This window comes from Vipera ursinii, assembly GCF_947247035.1.
Source record: "Vipera ursinii genome assembly, chromosome: 2".
NCBI classification, from domain to species: domain Eukaryota; kingdom Metazoa; phylum Chordata; class Lepidosauria; order Squamata; family Viperidae; genus Vipera; species Vipera ursinii.
Genome location: NC_139513.1, coordinates 279,526,053 through 279,544,190, shown reverse-complemented (window position 1 = coordinate 279,544,190; position 18,138 = coordinate 279,526,053). Strand labels below are relative to the sequence as shown.

At 42.7% G+C, this 18,138-nt stretch overlaps 1 protein-coding gene across 1 annotated transcript in view; it reads right to left on the bottom strand.

The window, feature by feature from the left end:
- NARS1 (asparaginyl-tRNA synthetase 1) overlaps positions 1 to 16,642 on the bottom strand; it is a 30,464-nt gene extending 13,822 nt beyond the window's left edge. Inside the window, exons 1-10 of the mRNA XM_083354802.1 lie at positions 16,452 to 16,642; positions 13,645 to 13,727; positions 13,183 to 13,248; positions 11,808 to 11,900; positions 10,616 to 10,705; positions 8,582 to 8,660; positions 6,590 to 6,660; positions 4,935 to 5,021; positions 2,134 to 2,355; positions 241 to 440 (exon numbers count right to left, since the gene is read on the bottom strand). Of these exons, the coding sequence (XP_083210928.1) occupies positions 241 to 440; positions 2,134 to 2,355; positions 4,935 to 5,021; positions 6,590 to 6,660; positions 8,582 to 8,660; positions 10,616 to 10,705; positions 11,808 to 11,900; positions 13,183 to 13,248; positions 13,645 to 13,727; positions 16,452 to 16,494 (1,034 nt within the window). The 5' untranslated portion in view covers positions 16,495 to 16,642. The remainder of the gene's footprint in view (positions 1 to 240; positions 441 to 2,133; positions 2,356 to 4,934; positions 5,022 to 6,589; positions 6,661 to 8,581; positions 8,661 to 10,615; positions 10,706 to 11,807; positions 11,901 to 13,182; positions 13,249 to 13,644; positions 13,728 to 16,451) is intronic.
- Positions 16,643 to 18,138: the final 1,496 nt, after the last annotated feature.

Sequence of the window (18,138 nt, the reverse complement as noted above, 5' to 3'; positions counted from 1 at the left end):
GTTGGACTAGAAGACCTTAAAAGCCTCCGGTTATGGGAGCACCCACAACTTCTGAAGGCAAGTCATTCCACTGGTTGATTGTTTTCACCATTCAGAAATTTCTCCTTACTTTTAGGTTGCTTCTCTCCTTGTCCCATTAATCCCAATGGAAAACAGTCTACTCCAAAACAGTCTTATGAGTTTACTCTCCACACACCTTAAAAGTTGCTAAGTCTGAGAACAAGTGAAACAGGCACTTACTCGGAGAGGTGCCTACGTGTCCTCGACTGTTCTGCTCGGTAGGACTGGGCAATGCAGAAAGTGTCTCCCAAGGCTGGGATGCAAGTCTCCAAATATAGCTGCGAGGACTGTGTCAGATAAGCTTCCTCGCCAAAATAATCCATTTTGAAGAGGGTCGATCCTCCTTCTACCTGCGTTTGAACCAAGGTTGGTGGGGTGATCTAAAGATAAAAGAAGACATTTTGTCCAGAACACTGAATTTATTCTCAGGAATTCCATTTTGCATAGAGTTCAAGATAGAAAAGCTGCACCTGTCGGGTATTTTACCAACAAAAAAAACCCCAAATACAGGTAGTCCTTGACTTACAACCATTCGTTTAGTGACCATTTGAAGTTGCAATGGCATTGGGAAAAAGGGGCTTAGGACTATTTTTCACATTTGTGACCTTGCAGCATCCCCTGGCTCACGTGTTCAATGTTCAGATGCTTGGCAATTGAGTCACATTTATAATGATTGCGGTGTCCCGGGGTTACTTGATCCCCCGTTAGTGATCTTCTGTCAAGCAAAGTCAGTGGGGAAGCCAGATTCATATAACAACTGTGTGACTCACTTAACAACTGCAGTGATTCACTTAACTGTGGCAAAAAAGATCATAAAATGGGGCAAAACTCACTTAACAACTGTCTCACTTAGTAACAGAAAAATTGGGCTGCCTTGTGGTCGAAAGTTGAGGACTATCTGTAGCTAGAAACCTTCTTAAAGGGTGGGGGCAGGAGAGAAGAGAAAAAAGTTCTCGGTGGCCAGAAAAATTAACAAAAATATTGTGGCATAAAGTTTTGTAAAGAGGATTGAGAGGAAAAACTATAGTGTAAAATTACGTCTGCAGCCAACATTCTCCTGATGATTTATAGGGATTAAACAAAATAAGGTTCAGGTCATATTTAATTTAGCTGGAGCATGATTTAAAATTAAAAAGCATTACAACTGAAGGACAGGATAGAGAATCTTTGCAGCACTGGATCAATTAAAAACAAACAGAGTCTCCCAAATTGGATAATATATTTTGTCGTTTCAGAGAAGCAAAATCTGTATTTGTACATTCCATTTCTTTCCATGCTAAGGAGAATTAAGGGCTACAATGAGGCTGATGAAACCAGCAATTACCTCTGATCGATGAGCAAAGGCCACCAAAAACACCACTTATTTTGAATGTCATGATTTGTATATGAATGATGTGTATATTCATTATAAATAACTATACTTTGGATGCTATTTATGGCTTACAGGTCATCCTTGACTTATGACCAGCCCCTTAGTGACCATTTGACTATGACGGACTCCCCAAAAGATTCTTACAACCCGTTTCCGAACTTCCAACAGATCCCTCCCAGCAGTCACACATGACCACATTTCAAGCACTCAGCAACAAGTCTGCATATACAACCATTTGCAGCATCCCGTGGTCATATAATTGCAACTTCCAATGTTTTTGCCGAATGGTTTCAAACATGGCCCATAGCAAGCAATGGGTTTGCTTTATGACCGCAATGTTGACTTAACGACCGCTACCAAAAAAAAAAGGTCATAAAACTATATCAGTCGAGGCAGGGCCCATTACGGTTGTACGTCTAGGACAATCTCTATAGATCTAATGTTTATTCTTCTGCAAAACTGGAGGTTAGGATGGATGTTTCCTTGATTCTGAACAGGGAAGATTTGCACTTCTTCCTCGACTCAGGAATTCTGGGAGTTGAAGCCCACAAGTCATAAAGGGGCCATGGCTCCCCCACCCCTGCTCTAGAGTATTTTGGCATGATGCTCTCATCGGCTTGCAAGCTTCTTTTACTACAGGGAATAATACAAGAAACCAAGGATTTTTGGCTTAAGAGAAACAAAGCAAGAGGCATACTTACTTCATAATATCCGCGGTCAAAGAAGTGGTCTCGGAAGCACTGGATGATGGTGGAGCGCACTTTCAAGATTCTGCTCAGGGTTTCCCCCCGGATCATCATGTGCCGGTTGTTGAGCTGCACATCTACATCTGATTCTTCATTGACCAGGTTATCAGCTCCTCCAGCTGGAGCCAGACCAATGAGTTCCCAGTAGTCACAATTGAGCTCGTGACCTCCTGGAGCCTATGGGAGTTTCATATTTTTAAAGACAGAAGACACGACAACAATAACACTCGCTTAGCACTATCTGAAACTCACTGCTGTTAGAAAGACGTATTAGCAATCATCTCATTGAAACAAAGGAGACAGTCACTGACTTCTCCATTCTGGAATGATCAGAGCAGGGGTCCCCAACCCCCAGTCCGTGGACCGGTATTGGGCCGCGGTATGCCAGCAACGAGGTTGCATAAACAAGCAAAGCCCCATATGCGGGATGCAGGCAGCACACAAAACAATGCCCCTTCCGGTCCATGGAAAAATCTCTCTCCATGTAATCGGTCCCCAGTGCCCAAAAGGTTGGATCGGAGGATTTCACAGACCGTTGAAGTTTTTACATGTACAATCTGTCAACGCTGCTAATATCGAATGTTATTGCTTGACAAGAGATGAAGAAGTAGCCGTTTCATATGTTAAAACTTGTATATTGCTTTAAGACATGTATTGTTTCAGCTTAAGGTTATGAGGGGGGAATGAGTAGGATTGCACTTTTCAAGGCCATTTTTCTTCCTAAAGAAGATCCAAGGCGGCTGAGGCTGAATATGCCAGCCTGTCAGACACGGCCAATGATTTGATTTGGTTCAATGATCTGATAACGAGCATCTGGGCATCTCCTCCTCTGCCCATCCAAATTCAAGAGGATAACACAGCCGCAATTGCAATCTCGGGGGCATATGCGGTGGGCTCTAGGTCCCGCCACATAGACATACGCTATAAAAATGTCAGGCAGCTTGCCAAAGAGGGTTTTATACATGTTGAGCATTGTAACACAACTGACCAGATAGCTGATCTGTTCACCAAACCTGTTCCCATTGACCGGCACAACCTTCTGTGTAAGCGTTTGTGTTTGGTCTTCTGAACGTTTTTATACATGTCTATGACACCTGCTGGCCCCCTCACACACATTCACTGGTCCCTGTCATTGGCTGGCAAGAAGGGGAATTGTTAGATGTTTTGTGCCAGCCATGGCAGTTCCCCAAAAAGGTCATCAGATGGGAGCAAAGAGGCTTCTTTGCTTCCACTGATGAGTCAGGGGTCCCAGGCCCCTGCAGTCCCATTGGCGAGAGTTTTATGGTTAGGGAGGGGCTGAGACCCCCCATAAATACCTCTGCTCAAGGGGCTGCTCTTTGTTCTGCTTCTAGTTCTAGTTCTGCTCTCTTCTAGTCTACTTCTGTTCTTTGGTTCTCTCTCACATGCAGGCATGGATGCCTCCATGCCAAGTAATTCTTTCTCTCTAATCTATCTAACGGAAGGGAAACTGATTCTTTAAATTAATTGGAGAATATGATTAATGACAAAATTAGAAAGGTGGAGAATTGTGTTTTAATATATTGTGCAAGGGGCGGAGATTTCAGATTCCAGCTTCTTTCGAGCAAGCATTTGCCGGTGTATTAGGCTAATAAAGGACTTTTAAGGTAAACAATGACTCAGAGTCACTTGAAAAGCCCATAGGTCGGAAACTTGACACAATCAATGTAACTTTAAAGGGAAAACCTCTAAGCAGAAAATCAAACCAGCCCAATGAAAACTGAATAAACTCCTTGACAAGAAAATAAGAGCCAAATGACTTTTACTGAAAGCCAAAAAAAGCCCTTCCCACTAGATCAGGGTTTAAGTTCACATTTCATACTAAACTGTAACATGGCTTGGTTTATTTGGACTTAGCATGTTGCCTGGACCTCGCGATATTACTTGATAAAACATGGTTCGCAGCTTGCTGCACTGGACAAACCTGGCAAATTGTGGCTTATTCAAAAACCAATATTATGCAAGCCAGGGCTCAGCACCATTTGTAAATCTGGCTGTTCTCTGAAACCAAGATAACTTGATATATTGCTGGAATATTGGCAAAAGTTTGATCTCCGCATTACTAAATAAAGTCATTCTGTCAGCAAGAGAAAATTCCACTGCATTTAAGTTATATGTGGGCAAAACTCCAAAAGGTGAATATTTCCTGGGCATTAAGAACTTCCACTCAAAAGGACAGCATGCCAGAAAGTCTAAAGTCCTCGTTTTCTGACCTTGACACGCTGGTTTGCACATTCCTATTGTTCAGTGATTGAATATAGAAGAAGAAACAAACACCCTGCCTCTTTAGCGGGCAACGTGAGGGCTGACATGATAGCAGTGTTCCAATATCTCAGGGGCTGCCACAAAGAAGAGGGAGTCAAGCTATTCTCCAAAGCACCTGAAGGCAGGACAAGAAGCAATGGATGGAAACTAGTCAAGGAGAGAAGCAACCTAGAACTAAGGAGAAACTTCCTGACAGTTGGAACAACTAACCAGTGGAACAACCTGCCTCCAGAGGTGGTGAATGTTCCAACACTGGAAGTTTTTAAGAAGAGACTGGCCAGCCATTTGTCTGAAATGGTATAGGGTTTCCTGCGTGAGCAGGGGGTTGGACTAGATGACCTCCAAGGTCCCTTCCAACTTATTATTATTATTATTATTATTATTATTATTATTATTATTATTATTATTATTATTATTATTATTATTATTATTATGCAAACATAAGGTTCTTAAAAAAAATGAAATGCGCTTACCTGCTTGCCTTCAGGAACCAGGGTGAGGGTGCCATATATAGCAACAGTGCTCTCCGTTGAAAGGACCACACCATTGTAACATTGACACTACAGGGAGAAATAAAGGAATGTTTTAAGTTTGTGTCACCTGAGGTTTAAAAAATAATTGCTTTGTGCCTTCAAGTCAGTCTTAACTCCTGGCAATTGCTTAGACAAGCCCTTTTAGTTTTCTTGGCAACATTTTCGGAAGTTGTTTGCCATTGTTCCTTCCTAAGGCTGAGAGAAAACGACTGGCCCGAGGTGACAATTTCTTGACTTCTAACCTGATGCCTTAACCACTACACCAAACTGGTTCTTAAAAGTAATAATAATCAGGAGGAAACCTGTTTTTCTTATTCATTTTAATGGATTCAGTCACACCACATGTAACAATATTTGTCAGCCACTCTGGTCACCAGTTAGGAAGGAGGGAAAATAGTAAACAGAATTTCATATAGGAATGCAAATGTATACAGAATGGATGTAATATTTTTTAGGTTGAAGACCAAAGAAGCTGAAATCAAGATAAAAATTAGAAGAAAAGATTCTAATCATATAAGGAGCAATCATGTTAAATGTAATATCACGTGATTGTTCCTCGTGTGTTTAGGATCTTTTCTGTTCTTTCATATTGAAAACTACAATTTTGGGACAAATCTGGAAAGGTGCTTGGTCTATACCCAAAGCTCTTGAGGAAGGGATGAAATGTTGCCCAGAAAACTGGAATAAAAAGTAATTTGATGTAAGAAAAAAAACCCCTGAATAAAGCTAAAAGCATTAGCAGAAAATTGGAACATTGTGGAATCTACCTTCTGGGAGAAAATAAAAGCTGTGAGAAGATAAAAAGTTGGAAGGATGGGTCAGGCTTCACTAATAAAAGACAGCATCTTAGATCTAACATCTTAGATCTAACCCCCTGGCTATGCCCCACAATCCTTATCTCACAAAGGCCAAAAAGATGTTATCACTTTAACCATGCTGTTTAGTGATATCCTCCCTAGAACAATGGAGGTTTTTCACAGCAATTTTAGCACAGCATGTTAGGCATATGGTGTTAGCCTGCAATGTTGGTTTGAAAATATATTAACCATGATGTTATGTCTTTAAGATGTTAATTGGCCAATGGGTGTGTAAGTGTTCTCATGGCCATAAGAGGGAGCTAGTAACGTAGCTTCTTTCTCTCTCTGAATTCACTGCTCTCTACTATTACTCTTTTTGCTCTATGATAAACCTGAACTGTGTATTGACCTTTGGACTGGTAAGAAGACTTTGTATTTTGGATTACTCTATGGACCGTTGCTATTGTGTATGACCTGGACTGTTTATTTTTGACTGTGCATTTTTTGTTTTACACCACCTCAAAAGTAAAGTACTTTTTGCTTTTACAACTCAGTGTACTCTTGTGGTTACTGTGTGACTCTTACTGCTCTCAGTACCCTTCCTTGTCTGTGCAACTCTTTGGTAGCACAAGGAGACCTCTGCACAACAAATTCCTTATCATGCTGTGCGTTCAGAAAACTTTTCCTCCTTTCTTTCACCACGTGTTGACTTTCAATTGATTTTAGGACTGCTGGAATAAAATTAACAAGGGCATGAAATTTTGATGGGCTTCAGAAGGGGCTTAAAAGGAAACTTACTAGTTCATCCGACAAGACACACTGAAGGAAGCCTGTGCCATCTCTTAAGACAATAAACATCAAGTTTTTCCCTGCATAACAAGAGAAAGAATATAAACTGTATAATCATTTCATTTCTATTTTAGTGAAAAACTGTTTCCCTTCCCACCCAATCATTCCAAAACTCGTTCTACTAAGAGCCTTCAGAGGTAGAAGCCAAAAGAAAATCTGTTGGCATCCTAAGAACTAGCCTAGGGGGTGAAAAACTTTTAACGAGTGGCAGACACGTTGAAATTTTTGACGGACGTTTGGTGAGGCATGTTAGGGGTTAGAGGCCAAAACATATTACACTGAAGCTCAAATTGGTTTATTGGCAACACTGGAGGCAAAGTTAGTCTTGACAAGGAGAGCCTCTTTATAAATATATACAAATTACAAGTATACATGTAATTAAATTTAGGAGCAAGGTATATCTGTTATTCCGTGGCTAGACTTTCTAGGAATGTACTTCCTACTGTTTTCACAGAACTCTGATCACCTCTCAGTACCTTTTCCCAGCTTAACAGTCACCCCTTGATCTTCTAGATCACTATTTCTCAACCTTGGCAGGTTTTAAGATGTGTGGTCTTCAAACATACACACACACACCCCAATATCCATGCTGGCTGAGGAATTCTGCAAGTTGAAGTCCATACGTCATAAAAGTTGCTGAGATTGAGAAACACCGTTATACAGCAGTCCTCACTTATTGACTGCAATTGTCATGGTGGGCTCTGATTTGGAGCCAGAAGAGAAGACTCATTACAAGCAGACAGAGCCAGCTCCAGAAGGGCTGATAGACAATGATCAACCACCTCCAGCACCATCAGACGGACTGCCATCTAAGCAGGCAGGCCAGGCCAGGAATCAGCAAACCCAGCTGCCATTGCTCTCTGAAGATGAGGGCCTGCATTTACCACCCCATCCTAACAAAGCGCTTGGCAGGCTACAAAGAGAGTAGAGCAGACACACTCTCCCAAGACTACTGATGCAGAAGGAGTCCTGCCCCAGTAAATTACCTACACCCAGGGCTGCCTCTATTAAAACAGAGCAACAACGGTTTTGCTTGCTAACAACCACTTATTCTCCCACTCCATGTCTCTTGACTTGTGAAACTCACACCTCTGACTTTGAAACCGAAATGGCTAATGATCTATCTACAAACTCTAATCTTCGGACTCCACCTGCCTACTCTTCTACATGCCATTTTGATTTGGAACTCTTGTCTGCCAAACTTGCTAAACCTCGGGCGGGGGGGCGAGATTGTCTGTATACTGCAAGTCTGTGTTTGCAAGCCTCGTTTAGCAAATGGGGGGGGAGAAACATCTCTTTGCAAGGATAGCAACTGCGCCCCGCAACTCCATTGCTAAGCAATGTGATCATCAATTGCAACATCTCACAACCACCCCAACTTATGTCCATTCTGGCTGTGGCTGTGAAGCAAATTACTCAGTCAGTAAGCCTGATCTCATGTGACTGCAACTTCCTACCAGCTTCCCTATTGGCTTTGCTTGTTGGAAGTCAGCTATGAAGGTCACAAATTATGATCATGTGACTACAGGATGCTGCATCCGTCATAAATGCGTACCGATGGCCACTTGCCCTGATCACAATTATATGATTGTGGGGACATTGCAATGGATGGAACTCCAAAGACTAGTCATAAGTCTCCTGTTTCAGTGGCATCGTAACTTCAAATAGTTGCTGAACAAACGATCAGTGAGGACTACATATAGATGCTTATGATTGAACGGATTAGTTTCTTTGAGAAAGTTGTATTTCTTGCCATATGGCTAAGTAGACAATTTACCCTCATCAACTCATCTCCAATTTATATTCCATCATGCCTGCAAGCCCACAGGACAGCCGATAGGGGCAAACGTCACTTTCCCAGTTGGGAAGTGACACTTGCAAGCATCAAAAAACATTCAGAGCTTCTGGAAGAACCTTTCCCCTGGGCTTGATGGGACTCACCCTGCCGACGCAATCGATGGACCCAACCAAACACCTTTACTCTCTCCCCTCTGTAGGCTTCCAGGGCACAAATCTTCACCTGTAAAAAGACAGGTAATTTAATATATAAAGAGGCTGCCAATTCAGAATCCAGAAGCCATCAGAATCTTCTAAACATGCATTCAAAAACTGGTGCTACTGATGTTCTCCTAGCCCAGGGGTAGGCAACCTTGGCTCTTTTATGACTCCTGGACTTCAACTCCCAGAATTCCTGAGCCAGCATGGAGTCATAAAAGAGCCAAGGTTGCCTACCCCTGTCCTAGCCAGAGGTTATTCAACCTCTTAGGATGCTGAAGCTCCAACTGCTACTTGCCCTAAACAGGAATCAGCTGACCTCTCTCATTAATTACAGAAACTAACTATACAGGCAGGAACAATAACAGCCATATTAGTCATTAGTAACACGCATGCAAAAATCCCATTGCTATGGAAATCCACTTTGGGTTTGGGTTAGGGTTAGCCCCCCCCCCCCCTTAAAATCATTAGGAAAAATCAATGTGACAACATAGTTCAGAGAGGTGTACTATAGTTAGGGGGATGTGTATATTATCCTCAGATATCTTCTTTATAATGGGGATATGGGCTTCCCTGTGGGGAATTTCTAAAGTACAATTGGAACCTCTTCTGACAGACGTGCATATATCCCTCTCAAACGGTTACAGGAAAAAAATATCAGTCTGCCAGGATACTACCAAACTTTCACTCTATCTCTTTATCGATTTACCACTCTTATCACTGGCCTTCATCAAAAAAAGACTGTTGCCACCCCCTATGTACATATGCACACATATACTTTATGCCTTTGCTCCAGGTCTGGGCAAAAAAATGGCTCAGCTTGTAAATGGACTTTCTAAATTTCCACAAGATCAGTTTGGGAGCTTCTATGAAGGCACACAGCCAAAATGATGCAGCAAAGACTGTCCAACGGGAATTTGACAAGAGTCCCTCAATTATTAATTTTCTGAGTAAATGTGCACAAGATCCCTTCTGATCATCCAGACATGCCACCTAGGCTGGATCCTGTTATTTCTGGGGCATAAACACAGGGTAGATTTCAATTTGCACTAACTGCCAGCATGTCAGCTCAGAATCTGCAAACAGGGGCATCCACAAAGGGAAAACCAAAAAATGAGACAAGATGGCGGCTGCATTTAAAAAGGATGGCGTTTCAACTGCAGTTTTGACTTTTTAAATGTCCTCCCAGGGGTGGGCACTCTGATCTGAAAGGTTATTACTTTCCACTTGAGGATACTTTCAATATAGCTGGGTACAAAGAGCTATAGAGCTAGAAAAATACTCTAGTATAGTATCTTCCCAAATCAGAGGCAATCTCAACACCTCAACTACCCTAGACATCTGGAGAGTACCAGAAGATCAGAGGCTGTTTTATATTCAGTTTCTTGCAAAATTCTCCCACTACCTGGCTGGGAATTCTGGAAGTTACAATTCCAAAATATGCTGGGGAAAACTTGACTGTGGTTCTCTTAAGTCAATACAGAACTGCACTGCTCTTCTTTCACCTCTCCCATTGGAAAAATTTCTTGCAGGCCACTAAGACCAGGATAAATCTAGAATTTGGGGTGGGTATTGTAAATACACTCATAAAATGGGTGAGAGGGGAGATATGCCAAATATGCCAAAGGACACAGCCAGCCGTAAACCTTCAATTTAAGTCAAAATTAGTTCTCACAAACACTCTTTCCCACCATAACATGACCCCAGAGAAATTCTGCAACATGAATGATGCCAGAGGCTATCCTTTTGAGAAAGATGGCAGTTTAGAAATGTGAGATATAAACAAAACAAACAAATAAATTTAAAGTATAAATGAGAGTCTGGGGGGGTAGGGAGGAATATGGAGGCAGAGCGGGCCTGCAGATACCATGTTATCTACCCCTATGCTGTCAAGTTAATTTCCACATACATAAACGTACCATTTTCCCCAACATGTTACAAGTTCACAATGTACTTTGTTTTCCTGAGGAGGTTACTCACACATTTGGGCTCCGGGAGGCTGAGGTCTTTCTTAATGATAATTTTCTTTGCTTCCTCCAAATTCTTTTCACGTCGCAACAAATCTTCTGCCTATAGATTAGGTTTGGGGATTTGATTAGAAAAAAATTGACCTAAAAGTTTGGGGCATATCACCTATGATATGTGGCTTATCCTGATGTAAGAACAAAGCCAATGTAACTTTACTCAAACAAAGCATCCCTTATGAGTGCCATTTCAATATCTGGACTTCAATTCCCAGGATTCTCTGATAGCCATATCACTAGAGAATCCTAGGAGTTGACAGTGCCAAGCGCGGGAAGGCTAGGTTAGCATGAAATGTAACTTCAGCCATAGCAAGCTGGTTCTCACATTATTACAACACATAATGTATGGCTTGCACCTTACTGTAAGCAACAGATCACATTATTGCTTCATTTTATGCCTGAACAAGCAACTTGCCAAATATTTTTCTAAAAGTTTAATGAATAAGTAGTGACAATTTAAACCTAACACTGATTGTGTTACAATTTATTACACCATGATAATTCTTGACAATTGCTTCCTTTCGAATGGTTATACTCAAGAAAACTCTGATGTAACTGCCAAGAGCTTTGAAGACAAAAGCAAAGCTCTGAGATAAATAGATAAACTGGACTAACAATCTGGATGGTGGTGGCACTCCAGGAGTATACAGAATACAAATCCACTTGGATTAGAAACAGTACTGGTTTGGAATACTGATTTATGCAAGAATCAGATGACTGGGTTCACTGTTCATATTAGATTATGGTTTACTTATCTTGCTTAAGACAGGAGTCTCCAAACTTGGCAACTTATGAGCTTCAACTCCCAGAATTCCTGAGCCAACCACGCTGGCTGGGGAATTCTGGGAGTTGAAATCCACAAGACTTAAAGCTGCCAACTTTGAATATCCTTGGCTTAAGGCAATACTTCAACCCAGCTGATACTTTGCAGGAACTCCTTTGGTTTAAGGTAGCATGAAAATTTGTGAATTTGGGGACCAACCTATAATGATTCACTCCCATATCACTCAATGCCACAGAAGGTTTAAATTAATTTAAATCTCCTTCTTGTCTCTCATTTGCTTCAAAAAACAAATTAAAAGACCATTTAGAAGAACACTTTCATTCTTGAGCATTTCAGAAGATAGACATTCTAGTTGCCAACTTACCTCTTTCTTTTCTCTGGCTTCACTCTTCTGTTGCTCTCTCTGCCACAGCTTTTTCACATTCTTGAGTTGGCTTTTGGAGATAGTGTCCCATCTCTAGTAGATTAAGAGAGAAATTAGTCACATGGCTGATTTTTGATCCAGACAAGAAAAATCCTAAGCCACCATCCCATTTCTAACTTTGACAAGGAATCCCTTTTAGCTGTTGCTTCAGAAAAACTGGTCTTCAGTTGAAACCAAAATATGAACATTGATTCAGCCATCATTCATTTTATTTTCTGCCAAGACAGTAAGTGTCATTCCTTATGTTAGTGTTTCTCAACCGTGGCAACTTGAAGATGTGTGAACTTCAATTCCCAGAAACCCCAGCTAGCACGGCTGGCTGAGGAATTCTGGGAGTTGAAGTCCACTCATCTTTTAAGTTGCCAAGGATGAGAAAGACTACCTTATGTAACCACTGATGAGCAGAGAAGTGTCAGAGGTAGAGAATTGCCATCATTGTCACCATCATCCTTCCAAATTCCTGGCTCCTATGGGCAAACTACTGAAATAAATGATAACAACAAGGACCAGACTTGCCCTCCTTGACCATCTCAAGTTTTATTTCAGCTGAAATTTGGAATGGTTATGGTTTTGTTGAACTGGGGCTAAGCCAAATGGATCAGGATTGCATTCCAGGAATGCATTCCTAATTTGCATATACCAGTAACTATAAGACACAGTGCAAGTTCTAAGGTCCAATCTTTGGTTATTGGTGACATCCCATTATTTGCAAATGTACCAACCACCCCATTAAAAAATGAAATACTAATTTATTTATTTATTTTATTTATTTAATCCCATTTATATCCCGCCCTTCTCCGAAGACTCAGGGCGGCTTACAATCTAAAGCACAAATCAATGTGCTTAGCAATAGCCTTCATTCTATGTATTTGCCTGCTTATTAGGGCTTTCGGGGGCCCCCAAGCGGCATTATTACAAAGTCAGCTTATTGCCCCCAACAATCTGGGTCCTCATTTTACCTACCTCGGAAGGATGGAAGGATGAGTCAACCTAATGAGTTACATGGTCAATAGAACAGAGGGAAATTTTGGGAAGAGATCAGAAAATGAAAAGTGCAAGAGAGCCTGTCCCAAGAAAACAATAGCCACCTCCCACACTTCAACATGATTTAGCAAGACTCAGTTTTAATAATTAAAATAGTTTTTGCATGTTTATTTAAGAAAGACCCCAATTTTAAAATCATCTAAGCTGAGATCACAATTACATCTGGTGAATTTCAAAAACTTAGTGATGCATCTAGGCTTCCTAATTTCTGCACTGTTCACCAGTATTTTTGGTGCATCTGGAAAAGATGATAATGATTTGTTTAACCAACCTGGTTTTCTTTTTGCGAGTCCACATAGATAGTAGGAAATGGTTCCTTTCCAGTAGACATCAATGCCTTTGAAATAATAAAAAAGGACAATGAATTAATGAATGGGATATTTTTAATTGCTAAAGTGTTACAGATGTTCCTTGTTAATAGATAAAATGTATTTTAGTAACTTTTTTTTAAAAAAGGCCTAAATTCTGAATTATCAAAAGATGAATCATTTGTACCTAGCAAACTACTTAGATCAGAGGTCCCCAACCCCTGGTCCGTGGACCACCACCAGGCCACGGCATGCCAGAAACAGGGCCACGCAAACAAGCGAAGCCCCCATCCATGGGATGCAGGCAGCACACAAAACCACGCCCCCTCCAGTCCATGGAAAAACTTTTCCCCACAGAACTGGTTCCTGGTGCCTAAAAGGTTGGCGGCCTCTGACTTAGATGCTTCAGAAATACTCAAACATACCTGCAAAGCTGTTTTGAAAGGTTTCTCCTGTGTCCCATCACCAGTGCTGTCACATCCTTCTCGATCAGATACATAAACCTCTCCTGCAAAAAATACAAACAGAATTGTTCTTTGATAAACACAAAGTATACACCTACCCAGACAGCATGTGTTGCCGAGTCCCTGAAGGAAGATGATGATTTGCACTTAATAGACTCCCATCTGATCTTCCAGATTTCAGGTGTGCCAAAGCAACAAGTAATGTATTAAACTTCCCCAGATCAAGGAATTTAAACTTTATCACCGATAGTATCAGCAGGCCTTTTCAATGGGGTAACTGTAAGATCCAACAGCACTTAAGGGTGCTCTGGCTTAAGTAGTCTGTCCATCTGACACCAATGGATTCAAAGCTTTGCACATTCAAACAATGAATGTTCCACGAAGGCCATTAGGTCCTATAATCTGCTAAGTAGGGGAATCCAGACATTTCCATGGAGTGTTCAGCCTCTGTTCAAAAACTTGCTCAAAAGAGAAACTCACCACCTCTCTGACTACCTGATTCCAATGTCAAATTGCTCATTCTGCTTTTTCTAGCTTAAAAAAAAAAGATAAAGATTTCCCCTGTCCAGCTGGGTGTGAATCTAAGGGGTGGTTGCTCATCTCTATTTCTTAGCCGAGGGAGCCAATATCGTCTGAAGATACTTTCGTGGTCGTGTGGCATACATGACTACACATCAAGGTGCACGGAATGCTGTTACCTTCCCACTGAAGTGGTACCTATTTATCTCCTTGCATTTGCATGCTTTCACTCTGCTAAGTGGGCAGCAGCTGGAGCCAAGAATGGGAGCTCACCCTTTCGTGTGGCACTCTGGTCTTGAACAGCCAACCTTCCGGTTGACAAGCCCAGGGTCTTAACTGCTAGGCCACTGTGCCTCTTTATTTTCTTAACGTAAACTGGGATCTAATTCCCTGCAATTTAAGACCATTTTTGTTGCTTTTGGGGGAGAATGACAGAAGAAGGGATCTGAAAGAAGCATGAGAATCTTTGCTTCCTTATAAAGATATTTTTTAAAGTTACATTTAATAAAGCCCCTTCAGATGGCAACTCCAGGCTGACCTTGTCTTGATTCAGCCAAACACCAGCAGGTATGATTAGTACTTGATGGAAGAATAGCATGAAATTTCAAAGCTGTAGGCTAGGCTGAGATTAAAAAAAAAACCACAAGACAACAGCAGAAGGCAACAGGATAGGAAAAATGTAAGGCAGTTGTCTAGCATGGGGAAAATGTGGCTTGAAGTAGTACACGTAAAAGGGCTCTGGATGTCACAATGAGGCAGCTAAGAAAGCAAATATGGTCTTGGAGTGCCTTAATAGGAGCCAAGAATCCAGATTATTGGAAGTAATTCTTCCACTCTACTCTGCCCTGGCCAACCCCTATTTGGAGAATTTTAGGGCCAGTTTAGGGCACCATCATTCAAAAAGGATAGTGACAAACTGAAGTAAGATCTGAGAAGGATTATCAAGAAGTGCAGTAAGCCCTCAAACTCTGAGTAGTAACTATTGTTCAAGCTCTTTAAAGAATAGTCAAAGAATCTGGGTGTATTTGGCCTAGAGACCTGGTCCATAGAATTGCCAAGAGTTGGACAGGACTGAATGGATAACATCAGGATCACATCTAGTCTACAGAAGACATGACTGAAGAGAGGTAGGAGAGTTGTCTTCAAATGTCACATAAAAGGGGGAAAAGAGGAAGGGCCAACAATGTAATGAAGGCAGTCAGGAGAAACTTTCTAACTATTGCATCAGCCAACTGTCCTTCTTGGAAAGTCATTTGCCAGAAATGCTGTAGTGGACCTGCACCCAGAGGGGGATTTGAGCCTTGGTGGAGCAGTGGGCTAATGCCTCCTTAAGTAACACCAGCTGCCTGCAATTAGTGCAGGTTCGCATCCCACCAGGCTCAAGGTTGACTCAGCCTTCCATCCTTCCGAGGTAGGTAAAATGAGGACCCAGATTGTTGGGGGCAATAAGCTGACTTTGTAATAATGCTGCTTGGGGTGTGTGTGTGTGTGAAAACCCTAATAAGCAGGCATATACATAGAATGAAGGCTACTGCTAAGCTTGTAAGCCACCCTGAGTCTTCGGAGAAGGGCAGGATATAAATGGAATTAAAATAAAATAAAATAAAATAAAATTTGGATTAAATAACTTCTAAGATCCTTCCATTTTGTCTCCTAAAGCAATGACACATCATAAACGCAAGGAATCAGGTAATAATAAAACCTATTGCAAAGCACCTGCCTATCTCAGCCAGAATGGGTTCCAGATTCAGTTTCCTTTCTCACAATCAGGAAATTCCACCCAAGACGGAATACGAAGCAACACCACGGGGCTAATGAACTGAACGGCCTGTTTTGCCCTGCTTCCCGAATTGGGGAACCAGAAGTGAAAAGGCTGCAGAGCAGACGCGCCCCCATCCCACATTTCTCCTCGGATCGTCCTTTGCAAGGCCCCGTTTTTCTCCCACCAAGAGATTTCCAGCGGGGGGGGGGAATCCTCGCAAAAGCGGGAAGAAGCAAGAGGCCGGACCCAGGTGGCAACCACGGAGGCCTCCCGCTCCTTCCTCCCTGCGAAAACGCGTGGAGAAGGAGCGGCCGTGGGGCGCATTCCCGGGCTGGCTGGGAACGCTGGGATTTATTATAAAGGTTTTCCTTTCGCTTCCCGGTTCTCCCGCTTTGCATTTGCTCCGGGGCCGGTTCCGGGTGCCCAAAGCATCGAGGGGGCGGCCAGGCCTCTTCTTCCCCCTTCGGCCGCGCCTTGCAAAACTTACCCAGGCTCAGCCTGTCCGTTTTCTCCAGAATGATCTCCGACATCGTGGCTTTGGGGAAGGGTCTCCCGGAAAGCTGGGAGCGGCTGACCCGGCAGCTCGTTTCTAGCTCAGCTCTGCGGTTCTGACGCCGTCTGGCAAGCCGATTGCATCAGGCTTTTCGCGGCCGGCCCTGCCGCAAAGCAAGCCCGCCCCTTCCACCCACCGGCGCTCATTGGGAAATGAAGCGTCGTCAGAAGAGAGGGCTGGGCCGAGGAGCCGGCTGCCTTCGCGGAGATGCCTTTTCTGCTGCTGGTTGTTCCCTGGGTGGAGAACTGAAGAAATCTGGAGGGGTCTGGATAGTGTCTCCAAGATGCGGAACCCTCCCGTTGTTGTAAGAATCAGTGCAGCCCAAACTGGGAGCCATGTTAATTAGAAGCGCCCTATTGTGTTGTGTATAATAATAATAATAATAATAATAATAATAATAATAATAATAATAATAATAATAATAATAATAATAATAATAATAATAATAATAATTATTATTATTATTATTATTATTATTATTATTATTATTATTATTATTTTATTTGTTTTATTTATTTTCTCCCGAAGGACTCAGGGCGGTGAACAGGGCAACATATAAAAGTACAAAAATACAAAAGTTAAGAAAGAATTAAACGAGATGCCCAAGTTATAACAATAAGTTAAAATACATTTAAAACAACAATAAAATCCAAACCCCATCAAGTCAGGCCGGCTTGTTCGAACAAATAAGTCTTCAGATCGCGTCGGAAGGAGCGAAGGTCGGGCACCATCCGGAGCTCAACCGGCATAAATCCGGGGCGCCCACAGAGAAGGACCTCCCCCTGGGGGCCACCAGATGACATTCTCTGACCGGTGGCACCCTGGTGGCATGAGACAGGCGTCCGATTGGTTCACCTGTCCGGTGGGAAAAGCAGGACACCGGGTTGGGTGTCACCTGTCTGGCGGGAAAATAGAGCCAGCGGATTGGGGGATGTGGAAAGCTATAAAAGGGCACCTGGGGAAGAAGGACTCAGTTCCATCTTGTATTCAATAGATATAACCCTGACTGCTGTCTCCTGGTCATGACATGTGGCACCTACAACAGAACAGTGGCAACGAAGGTGGGATTTCCGCGAAGCAAGTAATCAGAACCTGGTGAGTCGGAGAGCGTCTGCGGCGATAGCCTAGCAAAAGACAGCGCGGAACGCAGAAAGATTCAGGGAATGGCACAGCTGGGCATAGTGAGGGAATTTGACACCAGACACCCTGAAGATTGGGAAGAGTATGTGGGCCAAGTGGAAGGCTACATGCTGGTCAACGGCATCACAGATGACCGTAAGAAAGCAGCTGCGCTATTGTCCCTCAGCGGGCCAGCCGTTTACTGGGTGGCTGTGGGGCTGTGCCAACCTGATCCAATCGCCAGCGTATCATATGCGGAGCTCACTAAGAAACTGAGAGAACACTATACGCCCAAACGTTCAGAGCTGTTCTGGAGGCGCATATTTGAACGGAGGAACCAGAGACAGGGTGAGTCCATTACCGACTTTGTGGCTGAAGTGAGAGAAGCCGCACACCGCTGCAAATACGACAATCTAGATGTGCGGATACGGGACAGAGTGGTTTTGGGGCTCAGAGACGAACACCTCCAAAACAGGATAATTGCGAAGCCCACGGGGTCCCT